The sequence below is a fragment of the Ranitomeya variabilis genome, chromosome 2, assembly GCF_051348905.1.
Source record: "Ranitomeya variabilis isolate aRanVar5 chromosome 2, aRanVar5.hap1, whole genome shotgun sequence".
NCBI lineage: Eukaryota > Metazoa > Chordata > Amphibia > Anura > Dendrobatidae > Ranitomeya > Ranitomeya variabilis.
In genome coordinates this window covers 930,362,861-930,385,425 of record NC_135233.1, presented here as the reverse complement: position 1 = coordinate 930,385,425, position 22,565 = coordinate 930,362,861, and the positions used below count along the sequence as shown (strand labels likewise).

The following is a 22,565-nucleotide window of genomic DNA, read 5'->3' as shown; positions in this document are numbered from 1 at the left end:
TATACGCACTGCTGTACATAGGAGATAAGCATCGTAATAAAGCTGCTCAGAAAGCCTGTTCATGAATGGAGCTTTCTCCATAGACCACTAGTACAGAAGGCAGATCCTAAGAGCTAGATTTGTGCAGCCAATGAGCCAACAAAAAATCATGGATGATTTCAGCTCTGAAGTTGTGAATGCAGCTGTAATATTATAGGGAATGCTTTGTAAATTGGTGATATATTGTTCTACATTTTCAGGTTTGATCTCTCTCAGAAGCAGTCTGGTGGGGCTGGCCAGTTCGGTAAAGTCATTAGCTGTATCGAGCCGCTGGAAGCCGAAAATTACACAAAGGTGGAATTTGAAGACAGGACTGTAGGAACAAATGTCCCCAAACAGTTTGTTCCTGCTGTGGAGCAGGTGAGTGAGTGAGTGACCCAGAGCTTGGATGCTACAATTGCTCCATGGGTATCGGAAATGAGCCTACATTTGTACAATGTTCAGGTGTGTATTATGCCTAGCTGCGGGATGTAATCCGTCTTTTCAGACTGTTTGTAGTTTGGTTGAGATGGCCGTAGGCTTGTTCAGCTGAATATATCTAAGGTTTATGGGCATCGTTGGGGAATTGGGAGACAATGAAGGGATTTGCAGATGGGAAAATCAGAGGAATAGCAAGGTGAGAGGTTGATTAGTTGTGCAGCAGAGTGAAGGACCGACTAGAGAGATGCGAGAGTGTTAGTGGAGCGCCCCCTAAGTAGGGCAATGGGGTACTCGGTACCGGGTCCTGCGGTTCGGGGGATGTCACGGTGGCTGACCCGGTCCGTGGCCCTCAGGGGTGTCCAGTAAAAGAGTTTATATATGGGCAAGGTGCAATAAAGAACGAGGAGACAGGTTTGCAGTCTTTTACCTTGTTTACTGAAGACTTCAGATGGTATCCTCAGCCCGGAGCGCCAGATGACAGGGCAGGCAGAGTCCGGTCGGTCTGAAGGCAATTCCAGAGTCCCCTTATCCAGGTGGAAATCAGTAGCCTTCCTCTAGCACCTGTGTGTTGTAGTACCTCCCTGCTGAGCACCACGGGATAGTCCTCACAACTTTCGTGGATATTTCTGATGTTATCTCTCTCTCTGTCCCTCAGATGGTATGGATAGGACAACCCGTATGACGGGGTAGGCCTGGAGCTTATTTATAGGGACCCTAGAGAGGCCCCTCTCCCACAACTTGCCTCCGTGTCTTCTTAGGTATTCAGGTCGGGCAGCCAACTTGGGATTGTCTGTCCTGCCGGTCTCTGGAGCAAGGCTTAGAGACAGTTGCTCCCTCGGTGTTCCTGGCTACCGGCTTCTGCATCTCAGAAAGGAGCAGCTTGTTCCTGGCTGATCTACCTCTGATATTCCTCTCCTGTGCTCTGCTTTCCTGCACACTATCTGTAGTATGTTCACCTGTTTGTGTCTTTTTCCAGGAGTTGCAGCACTTCAGGCCAGCAGAGCTCCACTTCTTCTGTCTGCCTGACAGGAACTGAACTCCTTTTCCTCCAGATCAGGATGTAAATAGGGGAGTTCACCCTAAACAGGCTTAGAGCTCCCCCTTCTGGTCTGGAGTGTGAACATGTTGCATGTGTGTAATACCTGAATGTGGTTGTCTTTCATTGCCTTCAGACATGACATCACTTCTCCCCTGAAAGGATAATGACATCACTGCGACGACCAGGACACTGGGGCGCCGCACTAGCAGGGAGGCCACAGAGGAGGATATTGCAGTAGGTGGGATATGAGGGTACGCACTAACATTTTAGGAGATTCAAGGTTGAGGAAAGGATGAATTCTGGAAGTATTTTTGAGTTAAAGGCAGCAGGAGTGGTGTGAGCTTGGATGTGCGCGGTTTGAAAGACAGTGCTAAGTCAAGAGTTACTCAGGCAGCAGACTTATGGTACAGGGGAAAGTGTAATATTTATTGTGATAGATCACGTCGGAGAGTTAGGCGAGATGGAGGACAGATAGACTTCAGGTTTGTCCATATTGAGCTTTGGGAAGCGTGATGAGCAGGAGGTTATAGCTGATTGACACTCAGGAATTTTGGACTGCAGAGAGGTGACTTCTGGGCTAGAGAGATAATCTGAGTATCATCAGTGTATAGATGGTACTGGAAGCCATGGGAGTTTGACTTGTCTCAGGCCAAAGGTATAGATTGAGGAGACTAAGGGTCCCAGAACAGAGCCTTGACTGACAACAACAGCGAGAGGGTGGGATGAGGAGATAGTGAGGGCGTGGGAGACACTAAATGTGCGGTTGGAGAGGTATGAGAAGATCTAGGAGAGGGCAAGGTCTTTGACACCATGGGAAGACATGATTTGTAGTAGGAGTGGTGGTCAAATGTGTTGATGGCAGAGTATAAGTCTAGAAGGAGGAGCACAGAGAATTGTCTTGTTAGCTTTGACAGTAATAAGGGTACCGTCTCACAGTGGCACTTTGGTCGCTACGATGGCACGATCTGTGACGTTCCAGCGATATACATACGATCTCACTGTGTCTGACACGCTACTGCGATCAGGGACCCCGCTGAGAATCGTACGTCGTAGCAGATCGTTTGAAACTTTCTTTCGTCGCTGGATCACCTGCTGTCATCGCTGGATCGGTGTGTGTGACACCGATCCAGCGATGTGTTCGCTTGTAACCAGGGTAAACATCGGGTTACTAAGCGCAGGGCCGCGCTTAGTAACCCAATGTTTACCCTGGTTACCATTGTAAATGTTAAAAAAAAAAAAAACACTACATACTCACATTCCGGTGTCTGTCGTCACGTCCCTCGCCGTCAGCTTCCCGCACTGACTGTGAGCGCCGGCCATAAAGTAAAAGCAGAGCACAGCGGTGACGTCACCGCTGTGCTGTGCTTTACAGCCGGCACTGACACAGACACAGTCAGTGCGGGAAGCTGATGGCGAGGGACGTGACGACAGACACCGGAATGTGAGTATGTAGTGTTTTGTTTTTTTACATTTACAATGGTAACCAGGGTAAACATCGGGTTACTAAGCGCGGCCCTGCGCTTAGTAACCCGATGTTTACCCTGGTTACCCGGGGACTTCGGCATCGTTGGTCGCTGGAGAGCTGTCTGTGTGACAGCTCTCCAGTGACCACACAACGACTTACCAACGATCACGGCCAGGTCGTATCGCTGGTCGTGATCGTTGGTAAATCGTTTAGTGTAACGGTACCCTAAGTCCTTTTCAAAGACAAGGGCAGTTTCAATGGAGTGATGAGAACGGAAGCTGGATTGTAGGTTGTCAAAGAGGAGTGAGTAAGGCTGCTTTTACACTTACCATGTTCTTGCACGCCATTTTTGCGGCCCCAATAGATTTCTATGGGGCCGCAAAAACAACCATTAAAAACACATCATAGCGCCTTGCCCTGTATGGCCGTGAGGGCCGTATATACGGCCGTGAAAAAATATTGAGCTTGCTCGATATTTTTCACGGCTCACGGACACTGTCTCCATTTAAAACAATGGTACAGCAAAAACAACGGTAGATTGTTTTGGCGTTACATCCAAGAAGGTTATTTGCAGCCCGTTTTTGCAGGAGACCGCAAAATACATGGCAATACGGCGTGCAAAAATGGCCCATAAAAACAGGCCACAAAAAACCCGGCATGTGTAAAAGTAGCCTTATTGAGAGATGGGATGTAAGTTCAGCATGGACATGCTGCTCAAGGAGTTAAGAGGCGAACGCGAGCAGCGGCGATAGCTGAACGTAGAAGTCGGGTCGATGGATATATTCTTTAGATCGGTATGATAGTGGAATGTTTGAAAGCAGAAGGTAAGGTATCAAAGGTTATTGATAGGTTGAAGAGATGGGTTAGGACTGGAATAAGCATGGCGGTGAGGTTGGGGAGTAAGTGGGCTAGAATGGGGTCAAGTGCACAAGAGGTGAGGTGTGAAATGGAGAGGAAATGGGCATCAGTCTCCATCCAGGCGCTAAGGGTATGTGCAGACGATCAGGAATTGGCAGCGCTATGGGCGCAGGTTTTTTTGAGGCTGGACAATTAAATTTTCTGAAAGAGGACAACCCCATTAAATATTAGTATGGAACTCCTTTATTATAACGAAGCTGTACAATCTTTCTGATGCAAGCTTTTGCCATACTTATGAAGTATGTTTTCTGTTTCTGAAAGGGTTTTCGTGAAGCCTGTGAGAAAGGACCTCTTACCGGACACAAGATTTCCGACATCCACTTTGTCATGGAAGATGGCGCTCACCACATTGTGGATTCCAATGAAATCTCCTTCATTAGGGCAGGAGAAGGAGCAATAAAACAAGGTACTTGATTCTTGTCATCTTACCTGGATGGGATTGTTGAAACAATAGAGATTTGTTCTTGTTTGTGTATTTATTGATAACGTACTTCCAGTGACATTAACAAGACACCTGGTTTGCTTAAGACATTAGAAGTACGTGCCTTCACTTACTAATTTGTGGCCGCCCCGCTGCACCTCTTATGCTCTGTACTTTTTAGGCTTCCATATTCTGCAAAAGTCCAAAAAGATATAGACACTTGTATGCCCAAATTTGATGAAAAAACCTACAGCAATGCTATGAGGTGTCCTGCATTTATTACATGGACTTTTTAATGGCAAAGTTTGTAAACTTACATAGCAAATAGATCAATGGCTGCACTCAACTGTACTAAAGCAAGGACATGTGCGATACATAAAATGTGAATAGCTGAATGGCTTGTGAAATCTATGAAAAAAACACATTAGATGCTTAGCACAAGATTTGGCCAAAAAATGTGAGCCCATCCACCAAACGTCAAGGTAATCTCAGATCGGATGGGTCCCTGACCTGACTGCCTAGTGTGAACACATACCCCTGGCTAATAACATGGCAAAGCCTGCATTTATAGGAAGGTCGGAACCAACTGTGTTTGGATGTAATTAAAATCACAGCATGGTGAAGGGCGTGTCAGGACTCTGAACATTTTTTACCTTTTGTGCATTACTGCCCTTTTCCAAGATGGCGTCTTTGGTCTCATGTGCACTGTGTCTTCCTGCTATGAAACTCCACCCCAGCCTTCAGTCTCTGCTAGAGTATTCTGCCTTGCATCCAGCTCCTGACCTCTGATTACTCCCTGGCTATATACCTGCTCCTGTGAACCTGTGTGGAGATCCTGCTACTCTGCTCTGAGTTCCTGCTGCATACACAAGTTTCCAGTAATCCTCCTTCATCTGCTGCTCGTGTTTACTTCCATCTGCATTTGCTGGACATGTAAGCTGATGCTGCTCTGCAAAAACCTGAGACTATTAACCAGGCCTCCCTGGTTGAGCTAAGATATGATTTGAACTGCCTTATAAGCATATCTACCTGTGTTTGGACTAAGACAAGGATTTATTCGTGTCAAGTATCCTCAAGAATAACTGTGCTTCATAGACTTTCTGCTTGATTGCATTTTCCTCTGAAGTTTCCTATAGACTGCTAAGCTGCGTTTATTATTTGCACCAAGTGTTGTGGACTTGAGTTTCTCTCTGCACCTGTTTGAATCACTGTGTGATAATATAGACTTTACCACTTATAAAACTGTGTCCTGTAGTTGTCTTGTTCCACGCAAAGAGTCTCTTGAGTTATCCCCTATAATTATTACAGGATACTCTAGCCATAAAAAAAAGGAGACTGCTGGAACAGTGACTGCAGAAAGAAGATTAGAGCAGTTTTCCATAGAGTGTTTTCCATAATTAGATCACTGCAGAAAGATGTGGAAGGTCTGCAAAAGAAGTTTGGAAGTTTTGAACACAATCAGCAAGTGTTTGGACAAACTTTGCAGGACTTAAGCAACCGCATGGCAGCCCAGGAAAACAAACTTGCTGGCATAGAGTCCCAGTATGGACGGGCTTTTCAGGACATAAGCACGTAAATAGCTGCAACCGCCACCAGCTAGCCCACCTAAGTTGCCCCCATTCAGATTTAATGGTGATCGCGACAAATTTCGTGGCTTTGTGAATCAATGTATGCTATATTTTGATGTGCATGCTGACCATTTTCCTACTGATAGATCCAAAGTATTGTGTGTAATAATGCTACTGACCTCACGAGCGCTCGCCTGGGCGAATCCGATGATTGAATCTCGTGACCCACGGTTAAATAACTTGGATGATTTCTTGGCCGCTATGGCATTAATGTTTGATGACCCTAATCGCTGTGCAACCGCTGAATCTGCTTTGTTGTCTTTACGCCAGGCTAAACGTTCTGTTATTGAGTATGCCACTGAATTCAGGAGATTAGCGGTAGATACAAATTGAGACAGTTATGCACAATTGCCTATTTTTAAGAGGGGTCTGTCTAGTATTATAAAAGATGAACTAGCTCGCTCTGAGTCACCACAAGAGCTAGAGACATTTATACAGCATTGTGTGCGCATAGACATTCGCCTTACTGAGCGTAGGCAGGAGAAATTTGCTGCATATAACCGTGTTTCTAACTTTTCCCTTCCTTCCAAAGAGCCTGCAGGTAAAACCTCTCGGGAGGTGGAGGAGGTGCCCATGCAAATTGATTCCGTTCAGAGGCGCGAGATAAATGAGCGCCGGGAGCATCACCTTCATGAAAGTCTGTTTCTACTGCGGCCAGTCTGACCACTTCTAGATCAATTGTCCTAAGTGTCCTAGGCAGCCTAACAAGGTGCTAGCAGCAATAGGGGAGTATGACAACTGTGATGATGAATCTGACATCTCTGAATGTAGCCTGCCTTTAAACGCTGTATTCCATTCACTTTCTATGACTTCACCCCCCAAGGAGCTGAAGGAAAAGAACTCTCACTGTTCTCTCCCTATTAAGATCTTGTGTTCAGGACAGTGGATTTCCAGTGCAGCTTTGATTGACTCTGGTGCAGGTTGCAATTTCATGGATATCGCATTTGCCAAGGAACATGGTATTGAAATTCAGCAAAGAGCCTCTCCAATTACCATGGAAACAGTGGATGGGTCACCTTTAATCTCTGGGCCTGTGGATCAGGAGACCGTACCCCTTGAAATTTTGTTGGAGCCTAGTCATCAGGAGCAACTTTCTTTCTTGCTAATTTATTCTCCTCATTTTCCTGTGATTTTAGGCATTCCTTGGTTGCATTCTCCGAACCCAATTATCAACTGGGAGACCAAGGAGATTATCTTTCCAACAAGGAGCAACTCAGCGTTAACAGAAGCTGTCCCTGAGTCCACGGCTACGGAACCACATGTACAGGTATTTTCTTTACCTCCAGCATATAAAGAGTTCTCTGACATCTGTGACAAGAAGAATGCAGATCAGTTTCCTCCACACAAGCATTATGACTGTCCCATTGAGCTGCTTCCTGGGGCAGCTATTCCTTTTGGTAACGTATACCCTTTGGCGGCACCTGAGCTTCAAGCCTTAAAGGAGTATATTGATGAAAATCTGGCCAAAGGCTTCATACATCCTTCTTCCTCACCAACAGGGGCACCTATCTTTTTTGTAAAGAAGAAGGATGGGACCCTGAGACCCTGTGTTGACTATCGGGAACTCAATAAGGTAACCGTACGAAACCGTTACCCTTGGCCTCTGATTCCCGAATTACTGGAAAGAGTCCGCCATGCTAAGGTGTTCTCTAAACTGGATCTCTGTGGGGCTTATAATTTGGTGCGTATTCGTCCAGGGGATGAGTGGAAGACAGCATTCAGATGCCGGTATGGACACTTTGAATCTCTTGTGATGCCCTTCGGGCTTTGTAATGCCCCTGCAACGTTTCAACACCTTGCTAATGACATTTTCAGAGATTTGTTGGACCAGTTTGTAGTGATCTATTTGGACGATATACTAGTCTTTTCTGACTCTCTATCTACAGGAACATGAAGAACATGTCAAAACTGTTTTAAAGACGTCTGAAAGAGAACCATCTGTATATTAAGCCGGAGAAATGCGAGTTCCATCATTCTGAGATAGTTCTTAGGTTATATCATCTCTCCCCAGGGGCTGAACATGGAATCTGGTAAGATTCAGGCTATCCTTAACTGGCCGGAACCCAAGAACGTTAAGGAGGTCCAACGTTTTATTGGTTTTGCAAATTTCTACAGACGCTTCATTCGAAATTTTTCTGATATTGTCCGTCCCATTACTTCCTTGACAAAGAGGGAAAAGCCCTTTAAGTGGTCATCACAGGCTCAAGAAGCTTTTGATCGGCTTAAGATCTGTTTCACATCAGCACCGCTGTTGATACACCCAGATCCAACACTTCATTTCATTGTGGAGGTGGACGCTTCTGATAATGCTTTGGGGGCTATTCTCTCCCAAAGAACTGGAGAGAAGGGTCTGCTACATCCTTGTGCTTTCTTTTCCTGTAGACTAATCTCAGCAGAGAAGAATTACGACGTGGGAGACAAGGAATTGGTGGCTATTATTGCGGCTTTCAAAGAATTGAGGCATCATCTGCAAGGAGCTGCACAACAGATCATAGTGCTAACTGACCATCGCAATTTAGAGTTCCTTAGATCCGCTAGATGTCTTTCTCCTCGTCAGGCTCGTTGGAACTTATTTTTAAATCAATTTAACTTCATCTTATACTGTCCAGGTTCTCGTAATGGGAAGGCTGATGCTTTATCCCGAATCCATGCTGCGGATTCCGTACCTGAAGCCCCGTCCAAGACCATTCTATCTGATGCCAATTTCATCGGACTTATCCACGATCAGGACTTGTGGAAGGAGTGCAGGAAGGCCTATGAAGGTGATGTATTTCTGGCCAACCCACCTGTGGATATTAATCTTGTCTTTAAGGGTGACATGTGGTTCAGAGATCGACGTATCTAGGTCCCTGAGGTCGTCCGTCTGCAGATCCTCAAGTTGGTACATGACTCCAAGTTGGCTGGTCACAGGGGGGTACAGAAGACACAAGAGTTCCTGAGCCGATTCTTCTGGTGGCCAACTTGCCTGAAGGATACCAAGGACTATGTTCTCTCTTGCGAGGTATGTGTCCGTTACAAGACTCCTCATGTGGCACCTACGCGTCTTCTACAACCATTACCTGTTCCATCCTGCCCTTGGGGGTCTATATCAATGGACTTTATTGTGGAGCTGCCTACATCGGGGGGCATGAATACAATCATGGTGGTAGTTGATCGCCTGACTAAGGGTATGTGTCCACGTTCAGGAAACGCTGCGTTTTTGACGCAGCGTTGAGCCGCAGCGTCAAAAACGCAGCGTCCAGATGTTACTGCATAGTGGAGGGGATTTAATGAAATCCCGTCTCCACTGTGCACTAAAATACGCATGCGTTTTTCCCACAAAAACGCACATGCGGGGCGTTTTTTCAGAAAGCAGCATGTTGCTACAATGAGCAAAACACGCAGGAACACCGCAGGTGACCTGCCAGTGACCTCAGGTGCATTTTTGGTCAGGATTTTACCTCCTGACGAAGCCGAGGACGGTGAAACGCGCGTCGAGGCTTCTGCGTGGCTCACCGGTGTCCCAGCATTCAGCCTGCACCATGTCTGAAGGTAAATGATCTGTGCAATCATTTCACTTAGTGTTTATTCCACTGCACGTTCATTACAGGTTGCCTTTAGAGCACTTTATCTAGTTGCTTTTTGGTTTCATTATGCTAGATAGGCTAGTGGGTTGTCGCGACTGGGTATTTACTATTGTTGGTTACTCTTATCATACGAGGACCATGTTTCCCTATTGATACCCATTTACTCCTGACGGCAGACGTGTACAAGTGCAGTGCTCTAGGTGCATACATTGGTTTTTCTTGCACCTTATGCTGTGGCCATGCAGTTTTTCATTTTTCTCTGATCGGCATTTATTTATTCTTATATTGCCGACTCTCTTTAGCTGTCTATGTACCGTACTACCTGTTTGTCTGTAAATTTCACTTGATATTTATGCAATAAAATTATTTATGTTCAATTATACCCCGTCTTTTCTCCTCATTGGTATTTTTGGGTAGTTATATATAATTTTTATATATTTTCTTCGTATGATATTTATGACTTTGCCCAGACCCAATCGGGAACTTTTTTCGGTTTCACATAAAATCCTGACCAAAGCCTGAAGCAAACCTGAACGTGGACACATACCCTAAAGCTGCTCATTTTGTTCCGTGCACCAGCCCTCCCCTCAGCTAAAGATACAGTGAACTTGGTTATACAGAATGTCTTTCGGTAGCATGGGGTCCCGGATGAGATCATCTCTGACCGTGGAGTACAGTTCACTTCAAGATTCTGGAAGGGGTTTTGCTCTGCACTCAATATTAATGTCTGTCTCTCTTCCGCTTACCATCCCCAGACAAATGGTCAGACTGAGCGTACCAACCAGACACTGGAACAATATCTAAGATGCTATGTCAGCCATCTCCAGGATGATTGGTTGAAGTTGCTGCCGTTAGCCAAATTTTCATATAATAATTCTCAGAGCGCCTCCACTAAATTTACACCTTTCTTTGCCAATCTGGGTTATCATCTGTGTATCTTACCTAGGTCTCGAATTAATTCTCCGGTTCTGGCAGTGGAGGAAAGGCTGACTGCGATGAGACAAAATCTGGAGGTTCTGAAGGAATCCCTGACCACAGCTCAAGAACGTTATAAGAGATCGGCTGATAGATTCCGTAAACCTGCACCCATGTTCAAGGTAGGAGATTCCGTGTGGTTAGCAACTAAGAATCTGAAGTTAAACGTTCCTTCACAAACTTGGGACAGAAATTCATTGGCCCTTTCAAGATCAACGGTAGGTATTGTGAGCTCTGTGGCCTGCCGGCTGAATCTGCCTAGGACAATGAAGGTACACCCAGTTTTTCATGTATCTTTACTAAAGCCTGTATCTCCTAATACCTTCCAGGGACGTGTTGTTCCACCTCTGCAGCCTGTGGTGATTGATGGGCAAGAGCAATTTGTGGTGGATAAAATTATTGATTCCAGGATTCGCAGGAATCGACTCCAATATCTGATAAGATGGCAGGGATATCCCCCTGAGGAAGACTCTTGGGAACCTGTGGAAAACATCAATGCCCAACAGAAGATTCCTCGTTTTCATCAGAGATTCCCTGAGAAACCAGGTCCAGGATCGTCCTGAGGCCGCTTCTAAGGAGGGAGTAATGTCAGGACTCTGAACATTTTTTACCTTTTGTGCATTACTGCCCTTTTCCAAGATGGTGTCTTTGGTCTCATGTGCACTGTGTGTTCCTGCTATAAAACTCCACCCCAGCCTTCAGTCTGTGCTAGAGTATTCTGCCTTGCATCCAGCTCCTGACCTCTGATTACTCCCTGGCTATATACCTGCTCCTGTGAACCTGTTTGGAGATCCTGCTACTCTGCTCTGAGTTCCTGCTGCATACACAGGTTTCCAGTAATCCTCCTTCATCTGCTGCTCGTGTTTACTTCCATCTGCATTTGCTGGACATGTAAGCTGTTGCTGCTCTGCAAAAACCTGAGACTATTAACCAGGCCTCCCTGGTTGAACTAAGATATGATTTGAACTGCCTTTTAAGCATATCTATCTGTGTTTGGACTAAGACAAGTGCAGCGCCCCAGAGTCCTGGTCGTTGCAGTACTGGAGCTCCGCCGCTAAGGGGGGCTATGGTACGTCTGATGGCACTGAAGGAGTTCTCCTGACCAGGTATCACAGTCATCAATACACTTCACAGTCTGGCCTCCAGGGGGAGCTAAGGGTTCTATGTATTAGGCCACTCCTCACAATCTGGTAAAACTGGGGGTTAGGCAGAAAGTTAGACAGAAGCTGACTGGGTTGGAACCAGGCAACACCTTGTGGCAGAGGGTGTTGTAGGGGAAGATTCAGAGGGGTCCCTGCCAGGGGTGGGATCCTGGCAGAGGCCTAGCAAACAGAGAAGAACGTTACGGGACCGCGCCTGCACGATATAGCGGCGGTACCCCAAGAAAGGATAAGAAGCGAGGTTCATTGTGCTGAGTGAGAAACGAGATCAACGCAACAAGGAGAATACCAGTAGGAGTCGTGCTGTAAGACGAGGCAACATCCTATTGAGGCGCATAACCGGTGGCCGGAACGCCGAGGAAGTATAGAGCTCCAGGCCAAACTTCAAACCTACGGCAGGATAGTCAGTTATAGGCGGGCTGTCTCACCCAATTGACCTAGGAAGACACAGGGGGGTAACAACAGGAGTGGGGCGACGCTAGAGTCCCGGAAGAGCTCCGAGCCTCCCCGTCATACGGGTACAACCTAACCATAAGATCTGGGGGACGTGGAAGAACATCAGAATCGAGTTGTGAGGGAACACGAGAAACAGACACAACAGTTGTGAGGACTATCCTGTGGTGCTTAGCAGGGAAGGACTACAACACACAAGCGCTAGAAGGTAGGCACAGATTTCCACCTGCAAAGGGAACTCTGGAGGTGCCATCGGACGGGCCAGGCTTGCGAAGCCCGGTTAACCGTATTCCAGATTGAGGATCCTGGAGCCTTCAGTAAAGAGGTAAAGAGACTGCAACCTGGTGTCCTCGTTATTTACTGCAACCTGCACCGCACCACAACACCATCACGCACATCATTCCCTCCACCTATTATTGGGCGCCCCTCAGCAGGGTCACGGACCGGGTCTAGCCACCGTGACAACCCCAGAACAGAGACTCAGAGGCCCGGTACCGGGTACCCCTCGGCCCTGCGACAGTGGGGGCGCTACACAAGGATTTATTCGTGTCAAGTATCCTCAAGAATAACTATGCTTCATAGACTTTCTGCTTGATTGCATTTTCCTCTGAAGTTCCCTATAGACTGCTAAGCTGCGATTAATATTTGCACCAAGTGTTGTGGACTTGAGTTTCTCTCTGCACCTGTTTGAATCACCGTGTGATAATATAGAATTTACCACTTATAAAACTGTGTCCTGTAGTTGTCTTGTTCCACGCAAAGAGTCTCCTGAGTTATCCCCTATAATTATTACAGGGCGGGGCGTTCAAGTCAGATAAAACAGTACAGAGTAAATATAAGTAAACTGACTGAACAGCAATCTAGTCTGAACTGGTGCATAACCAAAAAAGACTTACATAGCACATAGATCAATGGCTGCACTCAACTGTACTAAAGCAAGGAAATGTGTGATACATGAAATGTGAATAGCTTAATGGCTTGTGAAATCTATGAAAAAAAACACATGAGATGCTTAGCCCAAGATTTGGCCAAAAATTGTGAGCCCATTCACCAAACATCAAGGTAAACTCAGATCGGGTGGGTCCCTGACCTGACTGCCTAGTGTGAACACTTACCTCTGGCTAATAACATGGCAAAGCCTGCATTTATAGGAAGGTCGGAACCAACTGTTTTTGGATGTAATTAAAATCACAGCATGGTGAAGGGCGGGGCTTTCAAGTCAGAAAAAATAGTACATAGTAAATATAAGTAAACTGACTATTTGCTATGTAAGTCTTTTTTGGTTATGCACCAGTTCAGACTAGATTGCTGTTCAGTCAGTTTACCTATATTTAAATTTTGTAAACTATCATAACATAAAGGAGGTGTATTAAAGGGGATGTCCCCTACTTCACACCCCCAGTGTGAACAATTCAGGACCCAAATTAAAATAGAAAAATGAATACTTGTCTCCCGCAGTGTTCCCGTTAAAGCCATGTTCCCAGAGCTGATGTGACATTGTTGTCACGTGTCTGCTGCAGTCAGTGAGCTGTCACTCATCAGCTGCAGCCTTTAATATTTCATCATGGTGGACATCTGCCCTACTGGACTATTGATGGTCTGCAGCTGGAGAGATGTATTAACACTTGCACTTCATACACCAGTACATAACCCCTAAAAAGTTTATTAGGGCAAGCGAAATCTATGTCTGCAATGATCAGATGCAGATTCTCACCGTTTTACGATTTTACAGGGAGTCCATCAGCCCCAAAATGCCTCTTGGATTATACAATGATATAGGGAACATTAGCCCTATAAAAATCATATGTGCACTGTTTAGACTACCTAATATACTACCTAATATTGAGTATAGTGTGGTGTCCAGAAGATGGAGGGGGAGTGGCAGCGGCAGATCAGCGGTTCACAGGAGGCAGGAGCCTGTATCTGCGGATAACTCCTGTGTCCGCAGCTAAACACACATGAACATTTACTGCACTGGCAATGACTATTCATTTCTCTGTAATAGCACGCACAGTGTCAGCCGCAGCAGCCGGCTCCTGCAGCTGCTGGGTGGTCATATGTGCCCGCTACTTTTGAGAACTGAATATTCACCACTCCCATGAGTGTGTAGAGAGGTTAATATTCATTTCTCTCAAGTAATGACACACGTGACCGCCCGGCGGCTAACACTGTGCGTGCTACTTCATACTCACTGACCTCCACGCACATGGTTCCAGCGTGTGGAGTGGTGAGTATTCCGGCAGCTGTGCTCTGCTTGTGAGCAGCGTATGACATCCCTGCCGTACGCTGCTTACAAGCATAAAGCAGCTGCTGCCACCGGAACAAGACGCTGTGAGGGAGCACAGGAAGGTACAGTAAGTAGGATGGTTTATTGTTGTTATGTTTTTTAATTGGGGAAAACATACCAGGATAAGGATGGGGTCATGCATTCAAGGATGGGGATGGAGCCATGCACTCAAGGATGAGGATGGGGCCATGCACTCAAGGATGGGGATGGAGCCATGCACTCAAGGATGGGGATGGAGCCATGCACTCAAGGATGGGGATGGAGCCATGCACTCAAGGATGGGGATGGAGCCATGCACTCAAGGATGGGGATGGAGCCATGCACTCAAGGATGGGGATGGAGCCATGCACTCAAGGATGGGGATGGAGCCATGCACTCAAGGATGGGGATGGAGCCATGCACTCAAGGATGGGGATGGAGCCATGCACTCAAGGATGGGGATGGAGCCATGCACTCAAGGATGGGGATGGAGCCATGCACTCAAGGATGGGGATGGAGCCATGCACTCAAGGATGGGGATGGAGCCATGCACTCAAGGATGGAGATGGAGCCATGCACTCAAGGATGGGGATGGAGCCATGCACTCAAGGATGGGGATGGAGCCATGCACTCAAGGATGGGGATGGAGCCATGCACTCAAGGATAGGGATGGAGCCATGCATACCAGGATAGGGATCAGGGGACAATGCATACCAGGATTATTCTCGAGTCAATAAGTTTTCCCAGTTTTTTTGTGGTACAATTAGGTGCCTCAGCTTATTCTTGAGTATATACGGTAATTATAATTACTCTAAAATGCTTTTTGAGAGTAACAGACTCCCTTTAAATAAATTGGTCAGCTGAAATACAATATTGCCCCTGGTTTAGATTTTGTAAATGAGTAGGAACTGGCCTGCTTGGTTTGAACCCTCAGATTCAGTGCAGGCTGCTTCATGATCTGTGCCAGCACGTGAAGTCATGAGTGTGTAGAGAGGTTAATATTCATTCCTCTCAAGTAGTGGCACACGTGACTGCCCGGCGGTAACACTGTGCGCGCTACTTCATACTCACTGGTTACATGCTGGTGAAGTTCCATCCCGTGGTGTCCTGACACACATGAATTATCATCACTGACTTCTGCGGCTAGCGCAGACTTCGGAGTGGCCGTTCTGGATCCACATGGGTGACCGCAGGGGAGTATGGCGCTGAGAACTTGCAGGCAGGAAGTTGCTACCTGCCTGGCGCCGATCTCTGCTGACTTAGTGCGGTCACTGACTGCTCCTGCCGGTGATTCTTCTTCTTCATTTGACCTCAAATCAACAGAGCAGTTTTTTCTCTTCCATTCTGCCCTGTCGGCAGGCTGTCATGCTGATTGACAGTCGCACAGTTAGGGCTCATTTCCACTGGCGAGAGACAAATCGGTCCGTAATCTGGACCGAAAAAAGGGATGTAGCGTATGCGATTGTCATGCGAGTGTAATGCGATTTTTAATCGCACCATCCTTTTTACATCTGTATGACATCCGTATGCAATCCGTTTTATTTCTCTGCAACTATTTTTATACAGTCATTTACAGGACCATGGACAGTGTTCTAGGCCACAGAATGGTGATGTATCCGTAAAAAACGGACGGAATACGGATGGTCCGTATTCCGTCCGTTTTTTTTCTCGCACCCATTGACTTGCATTGGCGAGTCTTGTCCGAGACTCGCAGCAAATCGCAGCATGCTGCGATTTTTTTCTCAGTCCGATTTCGGCTGAGAAAAAAAATCGCAAATGAAAAGACACCTATTGAATAACATTGGTCCGAGGGCAATCCGATTTTTTATCGGATTGCACTCGTCCGTTTTCCTCGCCAGTGGAAATGAGCCCTTAGGGAGACATCACCAGTGCCGCCCTGTTGTCAGAGTGGAAGAGAAGAAGCTTCTCTGTTGAATAAGCGTCTCCAGCAGTGTCCACTCTGAGCCGACAGATCAGCAACTACCTCTGGTGGTTCTTGGCCCCAGAGGAAAAGCCCATTTAATGATAAATGGTCAGTTTGCATTTGGTTCCATAGATTGAAACCCGACTTTAAGCTGCAGAACTCTGCGTTCCATCCCAATATCAATTGTAACTTGCATTTTTTTCTGGCAGCTTTGGAGCAAGCAACGATTACCATCCTGGAGCCAATAATGTCTGTGGAGGTCGTTGCACCTAATGAATTCCAAGGTCCTGTGATTGCTGGCATTAACCGAAGACATGGAGTGATTGTAGGACAAGACGGTTCTGAGGACTACTTTACACTTTATGCTAATGTAAGTATGTTAAAGGGAATGTGTCATCAAAAAATATTTTCAACAATTGAAGAAATGTAACAGCTTAAATACAAAAAATATATAAACTTTTTTTTTAGTATAAAATATGAAAAATAATTACAGTTTTGATATTTTTCACTTTCAAACACTAGGGGGGGGGGCAGCTGCTGAAATTTGGCATGAAAATCTAGTGTAGCTCGTTTTACAACTGCAGTAAATGTGGGCGGGGTCTGCTCACATGTATGTGATATCAACAAGGAGTTAATATTCTTGTTGTAGTCCTGACTCTTTGCATCATTTTTTTTTTTAGTTTGGTGCACAAAACCTTTTTAAAGCCATGTGTGTGCGCACCTGGTGGAAACGCAACAGATTTTTCATCGGATTTTTTTAGCAGAAAATTCACAGCATATTCGAGTACTAGCATTGTGTATGAATTCACAGCCATTCTCTGCAGAGAAACAAAATCTGCCGCTCAAGTGACCTGAGCTGAGAATTAACAATCTGCAGCCTGACCATTCATGCTGCGACTTCACTGTAGATTTGACATACCTCCCAACTTTTGAAGATGGGAAAGAGGGACAAAGTTTGCGGTGCGCAAAGCGCGCCGCGGCAAATTTTAGGCCACGCCTCTGACCACACCCATTCATAATTAGCCACACCCATATCCACGTCCCAACCACACCCATTTAGCACTGCTGATCACACTGTTTCATATACAATAATTATAAACAAAAAAATATGGCCACACAGTGCTCCATACTGTATAATGGCCACACAGTGCTCCATACTGTATAATGACCGTACATGATGCTCCATACCGTATAATGACCGCATATGATGCCCCATACTGTATAATGACCGCACATGATGCTCCATACTGTATAATGGCCGCACATGATGCCCCATACCGTATAATGACCGCACATGATGCTCCATACTGTATAATGACCACACATGATGCTCCATACCGTATAATGACCGCACATGATGCTCCATACTGTATAATGACCGTACATGATGCTCCATACCGTATAATGACTGCACATGATGCTCCATACTGTATAATGACCACACATGATGCTCCATACCGTATAATGACCGCACATGATGCCCCATACTGTATAATGACCGCACATGATGCTCCATACTGTATAATGACCGCACATGATGCTCCATACCGTATAATGACCGCACATGATGCTCCATACCGTATAATGGCCACACATGATGCTCCATACTGTATAATGGCTACACATGATGCTCCATACTGTATAATGACCTCACATGATGCTCCATACTGTATAATGACCTCACATGATGCTCCATACTGTATAATGACCGCACATGATGCTCCATACTGTATATTTGGCACACATGATGCTCCATACTGTATAATGGCCACACAGTGCTCCATACCGTATAATGGCCGCACATGATGCTCCATACTGTATAATGGCCACACATGATACTTCGTACCATATAATGGCCACACATAGCTACTCCTACACACGCGGCTGCGCTCCGTACACTTTGCACACGGCTCCGCTCCGTACACACGCGCTCCGCTCCGTACACCTCGCGCACACACGGCTCCGCTCCGCACACCTCGCGCACACACGGCTCCGCTCCGCACACCTCGCACACACACGGTTCCGCACACCTCGCACACCACGGCTCCGCTCCGCACACCTCGCACACACACGGCTCCGCTCCGTACACCTCGCACACACACGGCTCCGCTCCGCACACCTCGCACACACACGGCTCCGCTCCGCACACCTCGCACACACACGGCTCCGCTCCGTACACCTCGTACACACACGGCTCCGCTCCGCACACCTCGCACACACACGGCTCCACTCCGTACACCTCGCACACACATGGCTCCGCTCCGCACACGTCGCACACAGACGGCTCTGTTACATCCACACTGTACACCTCCTGACCCCATACAAGGCATTACTTACCTCCTGCAGGACCATGTCTGTGGCAACTGGCAAGGTGGCAGCAACCAGCAGGTCCTGCAATCCACGGAGGTGCCGATCATGTGACCGCTGACTCCTCCCCTCCTGTGACCTCATCACAGGTCCTGTGCGCAGAAAGCAGGCAGCCATACAGAAGGGTAAGGGCCCGGGGCATGGCTTAGTTAACTACTATACAAGGGGGCGTGTCGGTCCTGCTGTCTGCGCCGCGGGATTAGAGCGCCCCGTGCGGGAGTGCGGGGCAGAGGCTGAAAACCGGGACAATCCCGCACAATGAGGGACGGTTGGGAGCTATGGATTTGACCCTTTGTAGAGCAAAGCATGAAAGCCGTGCCCGCTCTGCAGCAGATCCACAATGCGAGGAGATGCTTGGAACGTCCAAATGTAGTAATGTTACTTATACTAATGTAATATTTAAAAAATGGTCCCAGGATGGTGCTAAAATAAAAAAAAAAAGCATGGTCACCTGCAGGACCCCAGGATAGGGCTTCTTCTGACTCTGCGGATGAGACCCCTGCACTCGGTTAGCACCGGGGCTGATTGGCTGCAGCAGTTACCTCATTGCCCTCCTGTCAGTAGAGGAAGCGAGGAGACTGGACAGCGGCTGTAGGAGTGCACTGTGTATTCAATGTTTCCTCCCTGTTTCATTTATTTATTTTTTGAATATCTGCATCGACATGGGCCAATTTTGTAAAAAGTCTATTAGAAGTGGCCCGTCCCTTTTAGGTAATGCAGATTCCTGGACCCCAGTGCTGTGCCCTAAGTTTATTCATCCGTCCTAATGATCTTGTGACACGCTGACTGCACATGTGGATGGTTTGTGGAGTGTCATTCTGCGTTTGCTCAATGTCACGCCTGCAGATTCTGTATCCAGTAGATGTACGGTGTGCTGACACTGCACAGTAAATTTTTATTTATTTTATTATTTATATAAATATACGTTTAGGCTTTACTTTATTCTGATCTCCATCCAGGGTACAGAATCAGACTGGCTCCCATATGCATTGCAGTTCTTGATGTTACACATTTATTTTTCCATTTTTTTTTCTTTCTAGGTTCCTCTTAATGATATGTTTGGCTATGCAAGTGAGCTCCGATCCTGTACAGAGGTATGTGTATTAAGAAGTGGGCGCCATATTTATCTCCTTTACTCCCCATTTACACGTCTGAGTTTTGTCTCCTTGTTCTGTCGTCTTTTGGGCTCTTTCACGGATAGATCACCTAGCTATTGTAGCCATCCTAGCCTTTGGCTCCATTCAAACGTCATTTGATGTGTCCCAGTTTGGTCTGACTGTGGCCGCCTGTGTTATAAAAGATGAACATGTGAATTCGGCCTAACTGCCTGGGAGGAATAACGTGCTGCAGGATAGCAGTGGGTGCCGGAGCTGACCGCATCCTATACGCCTCACCTCATGGCTGAAAGCCCTTAACCGTCTCCCCTGACCTCCATATATTCGGTATATATTTAATGAGAAGGGATGCTCTAATGCCAGGTTTTTCTCTGCACAGAAAAGGATTGGGGATGTTAAAATCCGAAATACTTGTGGAGCGCCCCTACTGCCGCAGGGCCGAGGGGCACCCGGTACCGTCCAGTGAAAGTTGAGAATGTGAGGATGTTGTAATGTGGTGCAGGTCGCGGTGAATAACGAGGACACCAGGTTGCAGTCTCTTTACCTCTTTACTGAAGGCTTCAGGATCCTCAGTCCGGAATACGGTCAACCGGGCTACCTGAGTCCGGCCGGTCCGATGGCACCTCCAGAGTTCCCTTTGCAGGTGGAAATCTGTGCCTACCTTCTAACGCTTGTGTGTTGCAGTCCTTCCCTGCTGTGCTTACGGGATAGTCCTCACAACTGTTGTGTCTGTTTCTGAAGTTCCCTCACAACTCGATTATGATGTTCTTCTACGTCCCCCAGATGATATGGCTAGGACGCACCCGTATGACGGGTAGGCTCGGAGGTCTTCCAAGACCCTAGAGTCGCCCCTCTCCAAATGTTGCCCCCTCTGTCTGCTTAGGTGATGTTGGGTGAGACAGCCCGCCTATAACTGACTGTCCTGCCGTAGGTTTGAAGTAAGGCCTGGAGCTCAATACCTCCTCGGCGTTTCCGGCCACCGGTTACGCGCCTCAGTAGGATGTTGCCTCGTCTTACAGCACGACTCCTACTGGTGTTTCTCCTTGTTGCGTTGATCTCGTTTCTCACTCAGCACAATAAACCTCGCTTCTTGTCCTTTCTTGGGGTACCGCCGCAATAAAGTGCAGGCGCGGTCCCGTAACGTTCTTTCTGTTCGCTAGGCCTCTGTCAGGATCCCACGCCTGACAGGGACCCCCCTGAATCTTCCCCTGCAACACCCTCTGCCACAGGATGTTGTCTGGTTCCAACCCAGTCAGCTTCTCTCTAACTTCCTATCTAACCCCCAGTTTTACCAGATTGTGAGGAGTGGCCTAATACATAGTACCCTTAGCTCCCCCTGGAGGCCAGACTGTGTAGTGAATTGGTGTCTGTGATACCTGGTCAGGTGAACTCCTTCAGTGCCATCAGACGTACCATAGCCCCCCTTAGCGGCGGAGCATCAGTACTGCAACGACCAGGACTCTGGGGCGCTGCACTTGTTTACTATAGTAAACTCAGGAGACCACCCCAATTATGTTGGAGGTGGATATGTCATTAACCTCTTAAGGATGGGGTGATTTTTAATTTTTGCATGTTAATGTTTTTCTCCTTCCGTAGTAACAGACTTAAAAAAACATTTTTTCCATAGACCTGGCCTTATGAGGGTTTTTTTGTGGGTCATTAGTAGCATGTTGAAAGTCTTTTAAATGCTAGTCTGACACTTTACCATGGCAGTGAAGAGGTTAAGCCGATGCGATCAGAGCCAGCTCCGATTACATCAGTTACTGGCCATGTAACCCAGCTGTTGTGTAAAGAGTAGGCTCAGCTCCTTACTGTGAGGGCACTTGGCCATCACCAAGGGGGTATAAGGAGCTGTGCAGAATGAGGGGTTTATGATGCAGCTCTCCCCCATCCATTTCTCTCGTCTCAGGTGGTTATTGATGTGTAACGCTGCACGTTCAGTGCTATTCACTGAAATCTTTGCCATGGACTGCACCTATAAACCGAAGATGTTACCACTGTTCACTGCATTGAATATTTCTGATTTCTTACATTCAGTATGGCAATGTCCGGACTGTAAACTAGAAGCTGCAGTGTCTGTTTAGATCCACAATTCTGCAGTAAAAATGCAAGTTATCAGTATGATTGTTTTTGTTTTAGGGAAAGGGTGAATACACAATGGAGTACAGCCAGTACCTGCCATGCTTGCCTAGTACCCAGGAAGAATTGGCCACCAAGTACCTGGAAGCCACAGGCCAACTTCCAGCCAAGAAGGGAAAGTACAAGAGCTGATGATGTATCTCCAGCCGTCCGCTCTCCTCGCTACTCTGTGACTATTCCTCCCGAGCCTGTGTATATACGGACGTGGTCGTCTCTGGGAGGTGGACACAGCACACACTGGTTTTTGTAAAACCCTTTGGACATAAATTGTGGTTCTGTCACCTGCAAATCCAGAGAAACTGCTGCTATACTGCAATGATCGGTGTCCTGACACAGAAGTCTTCATTTTATCCTTTCTGGATCCGACTGCTATTGAAGGTCAATGCTGGACACACGTGTGGACTGTGAGCTCCGCACTGACGGACACTTGGATTTGTACTGCAGGCTGTGATGGTAAAGGCCTATGGCTGTATGGTTCACCACCAGTGCTTGGTCAGGGAATAAATCATTTTATTATGAGACATGCTTTTTAATGGTAGCTCTCTGATATTGTCCGCTCACCCAGCCTTTCTAGTCACATGTAGCAAAATAGAAATAAGACCTCATTCAGACGCCCTTTTTTTTTTTTTTTTTTTTTCCTAGGTGAGTAAAAAAACAGCAGATTTTCATC

The 22,565-nt window shown here is 46.8% G+C and overlaps 1 protein-coding gene across 1 annotated transcript in view; it reads left to right on the top strand.

Annotated features, from left to right (window-relative positions):
* Positions 1-22,565, top strand: part of LOC143804001 (elongation factor G, mitochondrial-like) — a 23,983-nt gene extending 1,418 nt beyond the window's left edge. Inside the window, exons 2-6 of the mRNA XM_077281748.1 lie at positions 240-399; positions 4,143-4,287; positions 16,484-16,644; positions 19,682-19,735; positions 21,896-22,565. Coding sequence (XP_077137863.1) covers positions 240-399; positions 4,143-4,287; positions 16,484-16,644; positions 19,682-19,735; positions 21,896-22,027 — 652 coding nt within the window. The 3' untranslated portion in view covers positions 22,028-22,565. The remainder of the gene's footprint in view (positions 1-239; positions 400-4,142; positions 4,288-16,483; positions 16,645-19,681; positions 19,736-21,895) is intronic.